The sequence below is a fragment of the Rhagoletis zephyria genome, unplaced genomic scaffold (genome assembly GCF_001687245.7).
Source record: "Rhagoletis zephyria isolate East Lansing unplaced genomic scaffold, Rhagoletis_zephyria_1.1 Rzeph_scaffold_02251, whole genome shotgun sequence".
Classification (NCBI taxonomy): domain Eukaryota; kingdom Metazoa; phylum Arthropoda; class Insecta; order Diptera; family Tephritidae; genus Rhagoletis; species Rhagoletis zephyria.
In genome coordinates, this window is record NW_016159335.1 from 6718 (window position 1) to 25839 (window position 19122).

At 32.7% G+C, this 19122-nt stretch overlaps 1 protein-coding gene across 1 annotated transcript in view; it reads left to right on the forward strand.

The window, feature by feature from the left end:
- Positions 1-1555: 1555 nt before the first annotated feature.
- The window catches only part of mmm (missing minor mitochondria), a gene marked incomplete at its 5' end in the record, with an annotated part of 28750 nt that continues 11183 nt past the window's right edge, over positions 1556-19122 (forward strand). The window contains 7 exons of the mRNA XM_017620785.1: positions 1556-1696; positions 7216-7877; positions 7941-8115; positions 12418-12608; positions 12674-13774; positions 13960-14135; positions 15892-16094. Coding sequence (XP_017476274.1) covers positions 1556-1696; positions 7216-7877; positions 7941-8115; positions 12418-12608; positions 12674-13774; positions 13960-14135; positions 15892-16094 — 2649 coding nt within the window. The remainder of the gene's footprint in view (positions 1697-7215; positions 7878-7940; positions 8116-12417; positions 12609-12673; positions 13775-13959; positions 14136-15891; positions 16095-19122) is intronic.

Below are 19122 nucleotides of genomic sequence, written 5' to 3' on the forward strand. Positions count from 1 at the left end.
CCAAGGCTTTTGTAAAGCCTTAGCTAAAACAAATGACTTTTCGAACCTTTGTTGATTTTAGTAATTTCTTAGAAGCATTTTTCCTGGCGCACAGGGGAAACATATAAAATGTGGGCAAAAATAGAATCATGTATGGATTTAAATGAAAATTCTCATCTAAGTAAAATTGATAAATTAGATAACTTTCATACTTTCACTGTAAGTGCAGTTAGAAGTTGAAAATTTGGGTTCTTGGGGTTGTTTTTTATTTTCGAAACGGGTTGCCACCTGCTACAAATTATATTAAAATTATTTAAAAGTTAAATGAATTATGGGTATCAATTGAACTAGTTTTGAAAATATTTTACTTCCAAACAACACGTGTTTAAAAAATCAAATGCACTTTAATTAAGGGAATATGGTAACTGGAATATGTATATCAATATGAGTATCAGACAAATGAAAAAATTTTACATAGTTACCAAGAAATAAGTGAAAAGTAAAAACATTGCTGGGTTAATTTAAGAGTCCAGTAATTAAAAGGAATGTAATCAGTCAAATCACTGATTAACAATGTATGTATTTGTAATAAAATAACAAATGCGATGGCGTAATCCTATGGTTTGACGTAATTATTATTTTAGTTTAACTAAATTCGACTGTAAAAACAGGTGGCAACCCTATTCGTAATATTTTTAAGCTAAAACCTTCTTAAACCTCTTTCTTCTGACTACCTTATGGTGATACCTAACTATTTCAATTAACTAATTCCTTTAATTCAAGTGGAATTTGATTTTTTAAACAGGTAGCAACTCTTTACATGTAGTTAATACACATTTCCATTGATAGCCATCTCTTAATAATTCATTTAACTTACAAAAAAATTTGAATCAAATTTTTTAACAAACTAATTTTTTAACAGGTGGCAACTCTTAAAAAAAATAAACTTTCTATTGTCCACAGATCAAGCTTTTTAATTTGACACTTCATTTTTGAAAATGGAACGAATCGTGCAAATCTCAAGGCGCTGACAACAAATTATTTTATGCATTAGCGAAAAACGCATTACTTCAGAAAGTGCAAAAAATGATAAGGTTTTTATTTCTTCTTTTGAAAGCTAAAAGCCCTTAATATTTAACAAAATAATAAAAAATAGCCTATTTTTACATATATTTTTTATTTATTCCATTAAAATTTCGCATTTTTTAAAAAAAAAAGCAAATAATTTATAAATTCTTACGAAGCAAAGCTCCGTTTGATGTTCTAATACTGATTATTTTGGTTTGCAATTATAGTAAGTTCTTTGAGTTTACCCTCCAATTGAGTTTACCACTTTTTCATGCACTGAACTTATCGTCTTGAGAACTTTGACAGTTGATTTGCGAGATTTACTTTGTTTATCAGGCACGTGCGCGTTAAGGTGAAAGCATTTTTTCTAGTTATAGATACATATCTGGTTTCAATATCAGACACCCCGAAAAGGAGAGTTTATTTTGCTGGCCAAAATCTTCTTAAATAACCCAAAAGAAATCATAAAACTGACTCAAAAAGATCATTAACGTATTTTTGTAAACAGGCTGACTTCGGGAAAGCTCCACATTAAAAGATGGCGGGAACCGGACTCAGATGATGAAGACAATCCGGATTATAAATATGATATTGCCGAAGCATGGCGAAACCTTTTAACACTGTCATCATGTCATCAAATAATGCTCAAGTATGTTAAGCTTAAGTACAGTCGGACATGTGTAGATACATACATATGTTTTTATTTAAAAAAGTTTACGATTGGATTAATTTTTTAGCAAGAATTCTGAAATTTAACAAACGAGTTATTACAGAACAGTTATTGGGTCATAAATATTTTTTTGGTTTCGCTGATAACCATCGCAAAGTTATATACACAGGCTGTACGTGTGTTTTGGTTAGGTGTATTCGTGTAATCAGCTGATTATAGGCTCTACAATGGTGATAACCCAATACTTATTTTTTACGTTGTTTGATAGCTTTGTAAAAACACAAAAATAACTATTATTGACAAATGAAAAGATATTTCTCCTACATAACAGTAATCAGGCGACGTAAAAAATTGACGTTAGGATGTAAGAGTCAGTATATTCATATAAATTAGACTGCATCACTCCCCACACTGTGTTTCCATTGGAAGTATAAAATCTATTATATTTTAAGACTTCCACCAAAATATTTCGGAAAAACCTGAACCGATTTGGAAATACCTCCAAAAATGGAGTTTTTTATGAATACAAATAATTTCTTAAAGATTTTTTTTTATTTAAATATCCTCAAATGACTTAACGGTTTAAGCTTACAAAGTTTGCATAAAAATAATAAAAAAAAATTAAAAAAACTTTCAACGGAATCATAATAATGAGATTTTTGATGCTATTTTTTAACTTTTTGCTAAGGTTGTTATAAAAAAAAACTTGAAGAACTGAACCTAAACCATTCCGATTTATTTATTACTTTACTTGCTTATACTTTATTACTTTATTTGCTTCAAAGGATGAAAAAGAAAGGTTAGGATGAACGAGCGTCATTCCAAGTTAAATTAAGATGTGTTGGTATTTAGGGGGGAAAAAATTGGGACGTGAATGGGCTTTTTTGTGCACAGAAATAAAAAGAGCGAGAAAATGACTTTCTACTGAAACCACATCGGTCTAAATGAGAATAGTTTTGGCCCAGTTAATCAAGTTTTTCTTAAAACAATCTTTGAAAAAAGTAAAAAAAAAACAGCATCAAAACTCTCATTATTACGATTCCGTTCGAAAGATTTTTAAATATTTTTATGCAGATTTTTTAAGTTTACTCTGCTTTGTAATTTGAGGGAATTTCTTCAAAAAGTTCTTTAAGAAACCATTTTTATTCATAAAAACCTCCATTTTTGGAGGTATTTTCAAATCATTCCAGTTCACGTAGATCTTAGTATGATGTCGGAACACAAACAACCAAAAGGTAGATCTTAGTATTTTTCCCGAAATATTTTGGTGGATGTCTTAAAACATAATAGATTTTGTAATCCCGGCGGAAAACCCCCAACTTATTTTGGTGATGCAGTCTTATATACTTATATTAAGTCCACAGACGAAATTGTTCCAAATTTTTCGTGCAATACACACTGACCGAAGAAATATATACTCAACAAATACTGGAACATAAATTTTCAAACGTTTGAGAAAGTCGTATCTCTCAATTTTATTTTAAGCATTGTTTATTAGAGTCCGACCGATTAATCGGCATCGGCATCGGCATCGGCATCGGCTAGTATCGGCACAAAATTGAGCATCGGCATTGGTATCGGCATCGGCCTTTTTTCGCCGATTCTTTGGAATTTTTTAATTTTAATTTCAAATGTTCAGGTGAAGCGACAGCCAACATTAAAAAACATTTGCAGACAACTCACAAAAATGATTTTTTTTTTGTTGAAGGTGTTTCACGTTTTTTCCATACAAAAGTATGTGCGACAATTTTCTTTTATATGGAGAACACTGCCAGCAAAAAAAAAATTGCCAAAATTTAACGGGATCTTATAGCAGCTTGAAACTTGCACTTCATATACTACTAGAATGAAATGGTCTACAAAACTGCATACCAAAATTCAGATTAAAAAGTTTGAAATTTTGGTGAAAATAAGCAGAATTTTTCTAATTTTTGTACATAGTTTGAAATCTGAATTTATATGGTGTTTGTTGTATAGCAGCTAGACTTTTATGAAAAAAAATAATAAACATTAAATAAAAAAGACAAAATCGGTCAAAATATTGCAATTCTTTTATTTTGTGGACCACTATATGTATGTACATACATACCTAGCATATAAGTTCTGATGCATTGAGTGCAAAAGAGTGTATTTTAGTACAAAACGAAATGAAATTTTATGTTCCTAAATATTTTTTGCTTAGCACCATAAAAAAAGTGTTTTGTGTAATGTACATAAATGTGATATATGTATGTATATATATTATATGTGTATGTAATGTTGCATAACAGGCCAATTAATTCAATTATTTCTTTTCTTTTGTTTTTTTTTTTTAACTCCCTGAAATGAACTGATTTTATGAATTAATACATTTATTTGTAATTTTTTATGGAATCGGCATCGGCATCGGCATCGGCCGATTCTTTCCCCATAAGCCGATTAATCGGCATCGGCATCGGTACCTGAAAAAAAATTGGAATCGGTCGGACTCTATTGTTTATTATTTGAAACTAAACATTTTTCAAACTTTTCTCAAATATTGTTTATCAATTTAAGAACGGCTTAGAAACATTTAAGAAAAATTTTTAGCATTCCGTTCCGTTCCATTTGTGTCAACATGGCACAGATATCGAAGTCCATCGGTAGTCTGCTACATCAGTCGCAAAATGGCAATGGACTGATTATCAAAGGCGTTTTCGAACTGGCTGCCGAGATAGGTCGATCTTCTACTCAGCCATCGATGTGGTATGTTTCAGATGTGCTTAACGGGGCAATTCTGGCAACTGTCTTTCATAATGCAATCATCAATTGTGGAAAGTATCTTTACTGTCTTCCGAAAGACCAACTGAAAGATCTAAAAACGAGAAGGTCTTAACGTTATTCTGTTTGCCTTTTAGAATAAGTTTTTAAAAAGTTAAATAAAATTAGAACAATTATAAATTTTTTATTTAGAGTAAAACATAAAAATTAAAAAAAAAATTAAATAATTAGAAGGAAAAGAACAAAATTAAAAAAGGATAAATAGATCAAAAATTTAAATTAAAAACATTCTTTTTAAAAAAGTGAAATCAGAAAATTAAATAAAAATGAAAAATAAATTAAAACAAGTAAGAGCAGCGCTGTGTTCGGCTATGCCGAAGGCTTCATACCTTTCATGAACATCTGCAAATTTTAGTTTGACAGATTACTGATTTTGAATACATCTGCATACATCGATAGAGGAGTTATATACTTATATAAAAAATCGCATCTAAACAATCAGAGGTATGGAAGATATACTTTATATGGCACCAATCTAAGTGATTTTCTCTGCTATGTGATCGGTATGTAAACCGGTAACACAATTTATTGGGTTTAGTTTCCTACATAAAGGAGATATATCGCAAAAACTGGTATCTGAACAATCAGTGCTATAGGAGATAAAGCTTATACAGCATAGATTTTGACGATTTTCTCAGTAGACTTTGTATTATTATTTATAAAATATCTTACGAAATATATCGGTTTTAGCTGTTCAAATAAAGGAGTTTTACAGTAAAATCCCATATCTGAACAATCAGATGTATGGAAGATATATGTTGTAGTCACCCGATCCTTGTTATTTTCACTGTACGTATTCTGTTAATAATGAGTGAAAATGGTGCGAAATTTCATGTTCCTAGCTGCGTAAATGGAGGAGATATGATAAAAGACCTCATATCTGAACAATCAGTTGTATGGGGGCTGCAGGTTATAGTGACCCGATCTTCGTTATTTTCACTGTAAGTCTTCTGCTGATAATGAGTGAAAACAGCGCGAAATTTCATGGTCCTAGCTAAATAAATGGATGAATTATAACGAAAAATCTCATATCTGAACAATCAGTTGTATGGGAGCTATAGGTTATAGTTATCCGATCTTTTTAATTTTCACTGTAAGTTTTCTGTTGATAATTATTGAAAACAGTGCGGAATTTTCTGTTCCCAGCTTTATAAATGGAGGAGTTATAACGGAAAATTTTATATCTGAACAATCAGTTGTATGGGAGCTATCGGTTATAGTGACCCGATCTTTGTAATTTTCACTGTAAGCATTCTGTTGATAATGGGTGCAAGTGCTGCAAAATTTCATGTTCGTAGCTGCATAAATGGAGAAGTTATAACCAAAAATCTCATATCTGAACAATCAGTTGTATGGGAGCTATATGTTATAGTGGTCCGATTCTTCCGGTTCCGACAAATGATTAATACATTATAAAAATAAACCCACCTACCAAATTTGATCCGGATATCTCGAAAATTGAGAGACTAGATTGCATACAACAGACAGACACGGACAGACGGACAGACGGACATGGATAAATCAACTCAGCTCGACGTTCTGATCATATAAGTATACATTTTAATGGGTCTATCTCTTTTTGTTCTGGTACTTACAAACATCGGACCAAAGTCATAATACCATTTCATGCTCATAAAAGGTATAAAAAGGAAAATGAAAACAAGTTCCTAAAAAGAATAAGAAAAAATAAAAAACTTAATTTAAAAAAATAAAGTAAGTTAAAAAGAGACAAAACAATTAAACAATTATATCTGAAAAAAGAAAGAAATTTAAACTAAAAAAACTGTAAATTAAAAGAAAAGTAAAAACTAAATAGGTTTCTAAAAATTTTATGAAAATAAAAAAATATTTTACTTCTGAAATTAAAAGAATTAATATTAAGAAAAAAAAACCAAAATTTAAAAAAAAATAAAATGAAATTATTTAAAAATATTTTTTTTCCTCTTTAAACAATAAAATGCTACAAGTAATTTCTAAGCAAAAAACATAACCGTCTTCAATTCTCATATAAAAATTTAAGAGTACCGTTAATTTTTTCATAATCCAAAGATCGGACCCAAACCAAATTGGTATGGAACCACCTCTGAGGTGTTACACCTTTTCTTTAAAAATCATAGAATCCAAAGTTATGCGGTAACATAACATATAATACATATATTCCGACGAGTTGATAACCTCATCCTTTTTTTGAAGTCAGTTAAAAAAAAAAGTAAGTACATATCTGCTCGCCGAGGACACGAATGGCACACCAGTGCTTTGCACACTCGAATATTGCGACTGTTGAAGCGGCGCAAGAAAAATTATATACAAGTGCTTTCTGGCGAAAGAGTTATTCATTCCGAGTGCTGAATGAGACTTTTGTGCTAGAATAACGAAATTATTTCGAACTATCTTGCCGTATATCTTTAATTTGTCCTACGAAAGACCTTTTACTACCAGCCGGAATTGCTCTGTAAGGCCGACATAAAAACTGCTTTATTTTACCCTTATTAGGCTCACCTTGCGATTGTATGAAATAAAAAATATTTCTGATCTTGCGATAAAATTTATACATAACTGTTATATCCCTAATTTATAAATAAAACGGCCTACAATTTGGCTTAATTTAAATCTGGCCTTGAATTTATTACAAATTTCAACAAAAGATAATTGAAGAACAAAAATAAAATAAACACTGAGCAAATAATTTTAATTTACAGAGAAAAGGGACAGCGGCGTTTACAGCTGCTGATTGGACTAAATGTTACTCAAGAATTCCCTTGGAAACAAGTCAAATACAAGAATTTTTTAGATCAACTCGAAGATATAGAAGACGGCGAATTTTTAAGCGCTGCACTTCAAGGGTTTAACTTAGAAGATCATTTATTATTTGGTTATGCTCCCATCTTGACGGAAAATCTAGACGATGTGCCAGAGGGTGATCCCTTTATTGTTTTTCTAAATCCGGCAGATGCTAAAACGGCGCTATCAATAATTCGAAATATGGAATTATATGAACGTTGGGTAGTAAACAAGCGTTTGTTAAAGAAACCTCGCCGTTGGGTATCACTAGGCAGTGAGAATGAACTAAAGATGACTATAGAACAACAACATGCAACTCCACTTGAGGTCGAGGTACAGAGTGTATATCCCTTAAGGATACCAGAAAACAAGGAATTTTCCTTTCGCAAATCTTCGGACGTGCGTGATGGATACGTCGAACTTTTGCCGAGTGAATTAGTTAAATTTGAAAATATATTGCGACGACGAGTTACCATAGGTATTCAATCGGCACCAACTTTAATTCACTTGGAACAGCAAACTGATCCAACATTTCCAACAAATGCCTGGGCACAATATTTGTACGAGATAATTGATGAAGGTTAGAGAAAACCATATTATAACTATGCAATATATGAATCACAATAATTTGTTTACCTTAAAGAGGGGTTAGATGATAGTTCGGAAGACGAGGCTTCCAAGGAGCAAGCTCAGGGCTCAAGCAAATCTGTAACTCCGGCATCAATGGAACCCGTAATTACCAAACCACCACCAGAGCTTTCGTCCAATATCCGACTCTTATTGGACACTTTAGAATTTAATCAAATTGATATGTACCGGTAAGTAATAAGTGAAAACAAATTCGTAGTTCACATTTCGGGATTCGGTTTTTTTTTCGAAAATATTATTAGCGGCCACTTTTATAAAAAAGATTGTGCTTGTGTGTAATTTTCTAGAGTAAAACATGAGCTCGCCCTTTTTGAAAAAAAAAAACCTTTCAACAGTAATCGAATGTAAGTATATACATACATATAGTATTAACTAGCGTTATGAATTTATTCACAATTCACTTTTACGGCTTTTACGGTTCAATTAAGAAAACAAGGCTGTTAGTATATTAGGGGAATAAAGTATTATGCTGGAGTTCCACTAGGCATTAAATGGCAGAAATGACAAATGACAAAGTTGGGCATTTAAAAATAATCGTGTCATTATGTGAAAAAATAGTCATTGAGTTCATTTCCACATGGCGTTTTTTTTTAAGGGCAAACATTTTTTTTCATTTCAATGCCTAGTGGAAACTCGGCATTATGGCCTTATTCATAAAAAATAAAGTAGGTTTAAAAAGCTTTATAAATTGGCGTCTTCATAAATTTTTCAACTCATAAACCTTTTGTAAAGCTACTTTATTTTTTGTGAATAAGGCTATTAGCTTTTTCCAATTGCTTAATTCATTTACACGGAAAATTCCTAAACTACCAGAAGGAGTCTGCCACAGTTTCTATTTTCTGGTTAAACCTAAAACGCATAACCCGTCACCCGCGTATCCACTAGCAACTTTGAACTGCTGCGGTTAAATTTCCACCGCAGCGTAGTTTTTGCATTTTTGAAAATACCGTTATATGAGCCCATATCGATGGCTGAGTGGAAGATCGACCTATCTCGGCTGCCAGTTCGAAAACGCTTTATCTCAAAAAACTTTTCAAGGACGCCCTATTTCAGAATTTTATTGAAAAACACCCTATCTCAAAATTCGGTTCAAAAACGCCTTATCTCACTTCAAAATGTATTGAAAATATGCTGATATAGGGCGTTTTTGAATCGGCAGCTGAGATAGGGCGTTTTTGAAACGAATTCTGAAATAGGGCGTTCTTGAAAAGTTTTTTGAGATAGAATGTTTTCGAACTGGCTGCCGAGATAGGTCGATCTTCCACTCAGCCATCGATATGCCCATTTTCAATCCCAACAAACCTTGGTTAAAGGGCGTCCTACTTGCCAAATTTCGTTGATATATCTTAATGTTTTCTCGAGTTATCGTGTATACGGACGGACAAAAGGACGGACAGACAGACATGGCTTAATCGATTTCTCATTTCATTCTGAGCATTTATGCATACATTTGTCTATATCTATCTCGATTCGTTGTTGCTGTTACAAACAATCGTTATGCGAACAAAATTATAATACCCTTGTGCACAAGTGCGCTCGGGTATAAAAACTAGAAACCAAATCGAAGAACAAAGCCGATTATATTGTGATAGAGGGAAGGAACGCTTCCAATGTTTAAGACGTACATACGTAATACACTCCGAGGACCAAAAATGGTCTTGCAGTATACGCTCGAAACTTCTTCTTAATCTTCGTCGTTTGATTCACTGCCTTCAAATTTTTCCTCTTCAACCTCAGGCCCTGCTCTTTCTCGTTCTCAGATAAAAAACTTTTCTCCATCGTCCACAATGGTGACAAGAGAAGACTGAGTATTCGAATATGCAATAAACATTTGCTAAAATATTTAATTAGATTTAGGGGATTCACAAGACGTGTTAACCGTCTTAAGTAGGGACGCGAATTTCGATACGATACGATACCATATCGATACTTTTGGAATTCGATACCGATATTTTTACTCGATAGTTTTAAAACGATATTTTTCGGAATTGAGTACCAGAACGCTAGTATCGTATCGACCTAATGTGATTAACAATTCTTCCCGATATAAATTCTGCTTTAAAGAACAGAAATTGTTTACTATCGTTAGGATTGCACGTGGCGGGATTTGAACAAGCGGTCTCGGTGTTTCAAGCCAACACCTCAATCTCTACGTGTAAAAATAATAGATTGGCGCTTACACAAGATGTTAGTGTCTGGCCGAGCTCCTCCGATTTGTTGCGTGCGCTTTGATGTTGTGCCACAAAGGGCGTCCCTACTGTTTTACGCCGACTCTGAACGGCGATTGTATTTTTTATGAGCTGGTTTTCATGGCAGAAATACCCTTGGAGGTTTGCGCACTTTTAATCACTACACCACAGCAGCCTACATACGGAACCAATATTCAGATTTTTTTATACCCGAGCGCACTTGTGCACAAGGGTATATTAATTTTGTTCACATAACGGTTGTTTGTAACAGCCAAAACGAATCGAGATAGATATAGACAAATGTATACANCTCGGGTATAAAAAGTCAAAATAACTCAAGCTCATAGGCACATAGTTGTGTATGTAACGTATACGCCCCGTAGAATCCCAGCAATAACTTAATTGTATCTTGTATCAATGGAGTAACGCAATACAACTCGCCTCAAGACTCAGTTTATTCGCACGCCTTACCGTAAAGGTCATATTACTTAAAAGTTATAAATATCTCAAAAACTTTTCAAAAATGCCCTATTTCAGAATTTTATTGAAAAACAGCCTATCTCAGAACTTGGTTGAAGGACGCCCTATTTCAGAATTATGTTCAAGAACGCCCTATCTCACTTCAAAATGTATTGAAAATGTGATGATATAGGGCATTTTTGAATCGGCGGCTGAGATAGGGTGTTTTTGAAACAAATTCCGAAATAGGGCGTACTTGAAAAGTTTTTTTTTGATATAGGGCATTTTTTAACTGGCAGCCGAGTAGGTCGATCTTCCACTCAGCAGTCGAAATATAAAAATGTCCTCATGTACATATGTATATAATAATTTCAGAATGAATTTCGAGTGTGCCAATAAAAATCGCAAAATTGGAATTTTTGTTTCGCAATCAATGTAATTTTTTTCATTTCTTGGCACACTAGTTTTATTGGCAAAAATTGGTTCGCTTTGGTAAGAGGAACATTTTCGCAGTTTATTGGTGGCATTTTGAAGTATCTCAAATTTTTAAAATAAAAAAATCGTTTCAATTCAAAAATTACAAAATAGCTGGGACAGATATTCTGCATGCTGTCAATTCTTAATTTGGTGTCACACTATTGAGACCACATATATGTATGCTGTATTTGATGCCAACTTTCGTTGCCTTTAACATAAATATTCTATTTGAAAACTTCTCAAATTTATTTAAAAAAATATATGATTTTTTCGAGTAACTATGGAAGAATTAGTAATTTCGGTAATTTTTCGGATTAGTAAACGCTTTAAGGCCAAAGTTGTTCAAATACTTAATTTATTAGATATTTATTGTACTTTTTTCTGCACCACCATTGAGTGAAAGTACCAGGTTGACCGAGCTTTGCCCAGAGTGCATATACTTTTTAAAGTTTTCAAAATTTGGATAGCTTTAAAAAAAATATTTTGGAAAAAAATGGATTTCCATACCTATTAAGTAAATTCTTGCTCAAAAATTTAGGTGGCAACCCTATCCCGGAATACGCTGAAGGAGTGGTACATATCTCGAGCGTAGGTGTACTATGTACACATAAAAATATGTTGTTTGAGATTAACACAAAAAAAATTGTATTACAAGGATATCCATATTGCGATGTTTTATATAAATTGGGTAGAATCGAAAATAAGTGGCAACCTTGCACTATTATCCTACGACACAACATTTTGTGTATAGGGAAAGCATTGTTTAGCAACCTTCTCTTGGTACCCATGAATAGTAATAATTTACCTTTTTTTTCTAAACAAAAAATTAAATAAATATGCGATTCAAAATAGGTGGCAACCCTATTAAAAATATTTTTGAATTAGGGATCTTTAAAGTACCTTCCGTTTGATGCCCATATTATGATGTTTTAATTATTTTGTAACTAATTTCGAATAGGTGGCAACTTTATACAAGTTTTCTCGAAGATAATGCCTATTCAGTTAACCTTAAAATCCAAAACATTATCTGTGTACAAAATTTCATCAAACACGTAGGAAGCGTAAAAGTTGGTGGGTTAAATGGAAGGCAGGAAGGATACAATAAGTTCCACTTTTTCGGCTAAAAATTTTGGGCAAACGCGGGCCCGTGTGAAACAAAGCTAAAATTTTGATGCATGATTTGAAGGGACATCGCTGCTTTTTTTTTTAAACAATTGTAAAATATTCAAGGACTTTATTTATAGGAGACACAATTTTTGTTACCTGTGAAAAATAAACATTGAAATTATACAGATTAATTTTGATTGTGTGAATTTAATATCTTTTGTTTTTTTTTTATAATGCTAGAAATGACTACGCCTATATTTGTAACAAACCTATTGAGCACTACTCTACGCCATACTTAAAAGAAACTCTATGTTTTGCTAACATCTCCAAGAGTTATGAACGCTACGTTTGTGGAATCGATTGGTACTACAACCTATCTGGATTAATTGTCACTTCTTATACGTTTGATACCCCAGCTACAATCGACTTAAGTATTGCCTCAACTCATTCTTAAGAATATAATCTACAATCTGCATTATTGATTATGATTTTTTAGTATCACGTCATGTCGACATAGTCCAGCGTGCTGTATTGCAACCAAATCCTATTTTAATGTGGAGTTTTTCTGATAATTTAAATTACAAATTGGAATTCGAATCTTCACAAGAAGTAACTGTTCTCTCGTTCTGCCCACACGACCCGAATCTTTTATTTGGCGGATGCAAAAATGGTCAGCTAATTGCTTGGGATCTTCAAGGACGTGTGGAAAAATTTGATACTGAAGAGATACTGACAGCAGCACAAAGCAAATATCGCGTTTTAATAGCTGATTTTTTAAAATGGACGATACAGATAAACGAGGATGCCATTGTACCTGCCGCTATGATGTCTGCATTGGAAGTATCCCAAAAGTCTGCTATTACCGGCATATATTGGCTAGGAAACCAGTTTCATGTGAATTCCTTTGGCAAGGCTTTTACAGATTCTAATAAAGAGATAATACACAAATTTTTCCTTACCTGCTCTGTGGATGGAACCATTTCATTTTGGAATTTAGATTTGGTAAACGACAAGAAACTACAAGCTGCGGCTATGAGGCGTGATCAGCCCAGGGCCCTCACACAAAGCGAGTCAATTTATAAAAATAAAGTGCTTAATCCCATTTTCACTATTGTATTTAATGAGCCAATAACCTCTATATATTGCGACTCATCTGTATTTCATTGTAAGATACCGGATTCACCACAAAAGGCAGCAAAAAATACCAACAATTTTGCGACAATTCTCGAAGCTAAAGATCCAAAAGAAATGAGGCAATCGATTATAACGTCGTCATTTTATGGACGCATTGAAAGGCTTAATTGGTTGGGTTCATATGCAGGTGCAGAACGTCGTGAAACTGTTTCGATGACGATCAATTTTGCTCGGGTGCACGATGGACCAGTTATCGCATTGAAAAAGAACCCGTTTTACCCAGCAGTTTTTGTATCTATTGGTCGTTCAATATTTGCCGTTTGGAAGGAAAATTTTAATTATTCGCCAATATTTTGGCGAAGATGTGCAACAGATTTGACTGCGGTGGCGTGGAGCGAATCTCGACCTGGGATATTATTCCTGACGCGAATTGATGGAAATATTGAAGCTTGGGATATTCTTGGTAAATATGTGATTATTTTGTCTAATTTTTAAGTGCAATATACCAGTTGGTTGTACGCCTAGCCTCTCAATTTGCCCTTGTTTGCCAATTTTTTGGTCAGCACGAACGCGATTTGACAAATTGTATAATTTTTTTCCAAAACCAGTTAAAGTATTTTATTTCCTAATTTCTCACATGACATTTAGCCCGTGACGACGATGCATGCTATAACGACATTTTGGGTGGTGGGATAATAACAGCCATATCAGAGCATCGACCGTCAGAGCCTGAAAAGCTGATAGGAATCGGTGATTACAATAGCAGTTTCCGAATGGTCAAATTACCACAGAGTTTCTACACTCCTGAGCCCAGGGAACTAGAGGTTCGTACGTTTCAATTAGTTGACAAATTTATTAGGCAATTCACATGGTATCGTGCGCACCGAATTCTACCGAATCTTCGACATTTTTATATACATAAAGTCGCGAAAAATAGCCAAAACTTCCTAAAATTTCGCGCCCGTATTCATTTTATCGTCGTTAGTCGATTCTTTTCAAAAATTATTGTATATGCATAAAATTATTTCAATAAGTTATAATGTTCGGAGTATCCTAATTGAATAATAGACACCTGCACTTAAGGACTCCATTTTGTTTTACTCAATTCGGCTTATTAAGTTTTATTTTATAGCTTGTTCGTAGATATCAATGCTTTTTTGATTGCCGGGGCGTATGATGAACGTGAGAAAGAGTGAACTTTCCCTTAACAATTGCTTAAGGTTGAAATTTCCAAAATATTATTTTGTTTGTACACTTTATGAGATGCGTCTACAGTTATGTCATTTTATTTTTAAATGCGATTCATCTATGCATTCATATACTAAACCAAACTTTTATAAAATCAGTTGAAAAATAAAGAATAAAAAGTGTGGTAAAAAAAATTAAGTCCCACCAAATTTTTACAAGTTTTCACAATTATTTATTTTTTTTTGTTATTTAATTTGCAGTACTTTTTTTTATAAAAATCCAGGTTTCAAACTTTGTGGATTATTAAAAAAAAATTCGACAAACTTCCGTGAAAACTCCGGACTTTTTTCCGAAGTTGTTGCGATTTGCTTCGTCATAAAACTAAATTTTGTTTATTCGTTCAATGAAAACAAGTGCGACTAAGAAAATTCTAAAAAATCAACGGTTATTTTTACCCATTTGAAACTTTAAATTATTAGAATTGAACGAGCTGTAGGTTTTGACATCTAATGAATGTAAAATTATCAATATAAGTATGATTACAATTTGCTATTGTTTAATCCTTTGAAAGAAATGAAAAGCAAAAAATCACAGCCGATGGCGGCATAAATAAAAATTTCAAATGACAATTTGCAAATAGTGCTTCCAAAAGAAAAAAATTGGTTAACTCCTAATTCCTCACAAAAAAAAAAACAGTTCATCCACCGATTCCCCACGTAAACTGAAATTCCCCACAAATCGGGGAATTCCCCACGAGTTGGCTTCCCTGGGATGTAGTATAAGATTCTGTCAAAACACGATAAATACAAAAAATTGAATTATTGCGTTTTGTTATGGAGCTCATCACATATGCACATTAGACCGTCCCAAAAAATCAAACTGTTTTTGTCTTAAATACTCTCCGAATCAAATTTTAAGCAATTCGGATCATGACAACCCATGCTTACTTGCTGTCTCCACAGGCAAAAGTTTTTATCTTGATAATATTATCAGGCAAAGTTTTGCCCATGGAGACTGCATATTGCATAGGTAGCAGGATATTTTACAAAGGACCATAAATTATATATGGATATATGGGTATCAATTGAAAGAAGGACTCGAAACAAGATTAATTATAACTTTTCTTTCCAATTATTTTAGCATGTCAAATATGTCATTTGAAAATGTTATACTTCAAGATTTTTATTTTGAATGCATTTTGAAGATTCCTAGTTTAATTAAATCCCATGAATATATTTAAGGACATTAAAGGACAGTGTAATGTACGCATACTCGTATAGCCTCCGGTGAATTTATATGATTTTTTTTTAAATTCGTTTAAGAAGATACAATTCTTGAAAATATCGATTCTAAATGCACAACAAATATTTATTTATTCATGTTTTTATTTAGAGGGTTAAAGAGTATTTTACCAAAGAAGAAAACCGGAAAAAATCTATTCAATCTTGGGAACACCAGTTCTTCGAAAATAATCGTGATATTATTGAAGCCAAACGTCAGGCCGAAGTTGATGCTAGAAAAGAACTAGAACGGCTTGAGAAGGAGTACGCATTAAACGCAACACGCAAAGTTAAAGACAATACCGAAGAGAGAAGGTATGTATTTATATATGAAAAATTACCGGTTGAAAGTGGTAATGCAAAAGCTTTTTTACGCTTTTGCTGTCAAATAAATGTTATAAATAAAACTTGCAACTGGTCCGCATGACATACCGAGTTTCGAATTAGTATGAAATCTTTATATATATTACGCGATGGAATTTTTTGTTCAGGACAAAAGATCTGCTTGATTTAAAAAAAATGGGTTGCTAAATTAAAGCGCTCAGCCTGTAGATGTGCAAGCTGGTTTTATTTTTTCGTAAATAGTGGCCACCTGTTGAAAAATTAAATTCAAATTATCAAATAATCAATGGCATCAAATCCACACCGTTCGCTCGATTTGCCAAAAAGAGGTTTTAAAATAAAAGGTTTGGACTGTAGATGCGCAATAAGGTTTTCCTTTTTTGAAACAAGCTGCCACCTTTTAAAAAATTATATTAAAATTTATAATTATTAAAAAAAATCAATTATTACAAACTGGGTATCAGCCAAAATGGTTTGAAAAGCTTTGTTTCTAAACCTAAGTACAGAAGGGTTTCCACCTGTTTAAAAAATCACATTCAATTTGAATTAAGGGAATTAGTTAAGAGAAATATGCATCATCATATGGGTGTCAAACAAAATGTGTTTCAGAAGGTAGTAGTTTGAAAATATTTGAAAAGGTTTGTCATTTACTTTAAATGTCCAATTTAGTTAACTCATACTCAAGTTATATTAAATATTAAAATACGGTTGTCAAACGAAAGTCAATAGAAGTCCTTAGTTTGAACACTAAAAATGTTTTTGAGGTATTGGAAGAGGGTTGCCTCCTATTCAAAAAGTAAAATTCAAATTATTTAATAAGTTAAATGAATAATTGAAATGTGGGTGTCAGTCGAAGAGGGTTTGAAAATTTAAATTTCTGCACTATATTTTGCACACTGCACACTGGCCGGAATTTAATTTTTTTGCATAAATTTTAAAAAGAAAGTTATCATTTTCAAACTTGGTACATATGTTCTTCCTGCTACTAACAAGTTATGGTAAAACTTTTGGGCCAATCAGATAACCCTTTCCCTCTCCCTTTGTATTACCCTCCTTTAGAACGATAATCTTTTTCAAAACTTTTTTAAAACTTGCTTAAACCCATTTAGTCTGGCACCCATATTGTGATACATATTTAAATTAACCAAGTGCCACAATTCAAGTTGAGATTTTTTTGTGGCAACTCTACTAAATATAGTTCTGAATAAAGGCTTTCAAACGCATTTAGATTGATACTAATCTCCTTCAAATACCGCAAAAATAGCTTAAATATTCAAACTAAGAATTTCTTAGCACTCTTTCGTTTCGAATTCTCAAACAGGTGGCAACCCTTACGAAGAAAATAAATATTTATTGCACATCTATATAGCTAATGATACCTAATTTTTTAAATTTGAATGCACTGTGCAAATCTGATGTCACTAACAACAAATGCGTATGTATATGTAAGGTAGTAATTTTTAAAACGATGGCAACCCCACTAAAAAAATAAAAGCTTATTGCACATCCGGGGACCGTATCCTTTCACTTTGTACCTTATTTTTAGTCCAACTAACGGTGAAGATATTATATTTTTTTAAATGGTGGCAACCCTACTAAAAATATAATGCATTATTGGACATCCAGAGGCTGAGCACCTTCATTTGACACCTATGTAATTCAAAGAACGGTGCGGATCTTATAATTTTTTAGACAGCTGGCAACCCTATAGAAGTTCTCAGGCCTAAAGATAAAAAAAAATCGCTTTGTTCTATGTAAGGAGGATATATAGATTTCTACGTGTACCCCGCTTAAAATGTTAAATTTTGGAAAAATTAGCAAAAATGAGCCAAAACTATTATTACTCGAATGAAATCTAATTATTATTAAGCATTTTTTTGTTATTGGTTCGCGTCAGCAGTCTTCAGCTTGCTAGTTCTACTCCACAGAACATAAAGATATTGTTTAGTATTTTTCTTTAAATACGCACCACAATTACATTAAATAACAACAAACAAACACTCACACGATATGCACATTAACTAATTCTTATTGGAAATACCTTGACCTTTGTTTTCCATATCTAACTTGGTTTATTTATATTAACGCAAACTTTCACAAGCTCATCTTAATTGACTAATAATTTTGCACCAATTCTGACAAGATAACCGCTAATCATACACACGACTTTGAAAGTGCACTGAAAGCACAGGATTGAAACTTCAAATCTGTTATATGGAATTTTTTTTAGTTGACATACATATGTTCTTTTATAAAATTAACTGATATCAAGAATATATTGCTAAAAAAATCTTGAATTTATGCCAAAAAAATCCAATTTCGGCCATTGTGCCCTGGTTTAAAGCAATGATATTCAAAGCCTATAATAGCATGCTGATTTTGTGTTCGTAGATCGCAAGCTACCATAAAAGTCGTATTATGAAATTTCACACCATTAAAAAACAGGTGGTGGTGGTTCCAAAGCTACTAAACATTACGGTTGCCAGACGTACTGATTTTATCAGTACAGTACTGATTTTTCAACTCTTGTACTGATTTTATTAATTACTTCAATCAGTACGATAATGCCCTGATTTTTCAAAATTTGTATTGATTTGTACTGAATTTTCAATTCAAACAAAATACGTAAGGGTTTTACATAACGTTAGAACTTCCTTAAACTGTACTGTAAAAAGTAAGAAGAAAATAATTTAATTATAGTTGACATGTTTCAGATAATGGCTGCATTTCTTTATTCATTCTGAACGTTTGGAATAAGCTTTTTTGTTTATTTATTCTTTAGAACGTTCCTGTTGATATGTTGATGTATATTTCAAACGCATTCTGTTTATTCCGGCTGTGAAATGGCATTATCCGGAATGTATAAAGAAACGAAGCCAATGTTTGATATACCCAAGTAATGTTTTATGGGCATATCGCAGAGGCGTTACGTACCAGTTGCGTTAATATGATGCAGCTTAAATTATTTAAAAAGAAGGCTGACATTTGTTTGTCGAGTGTT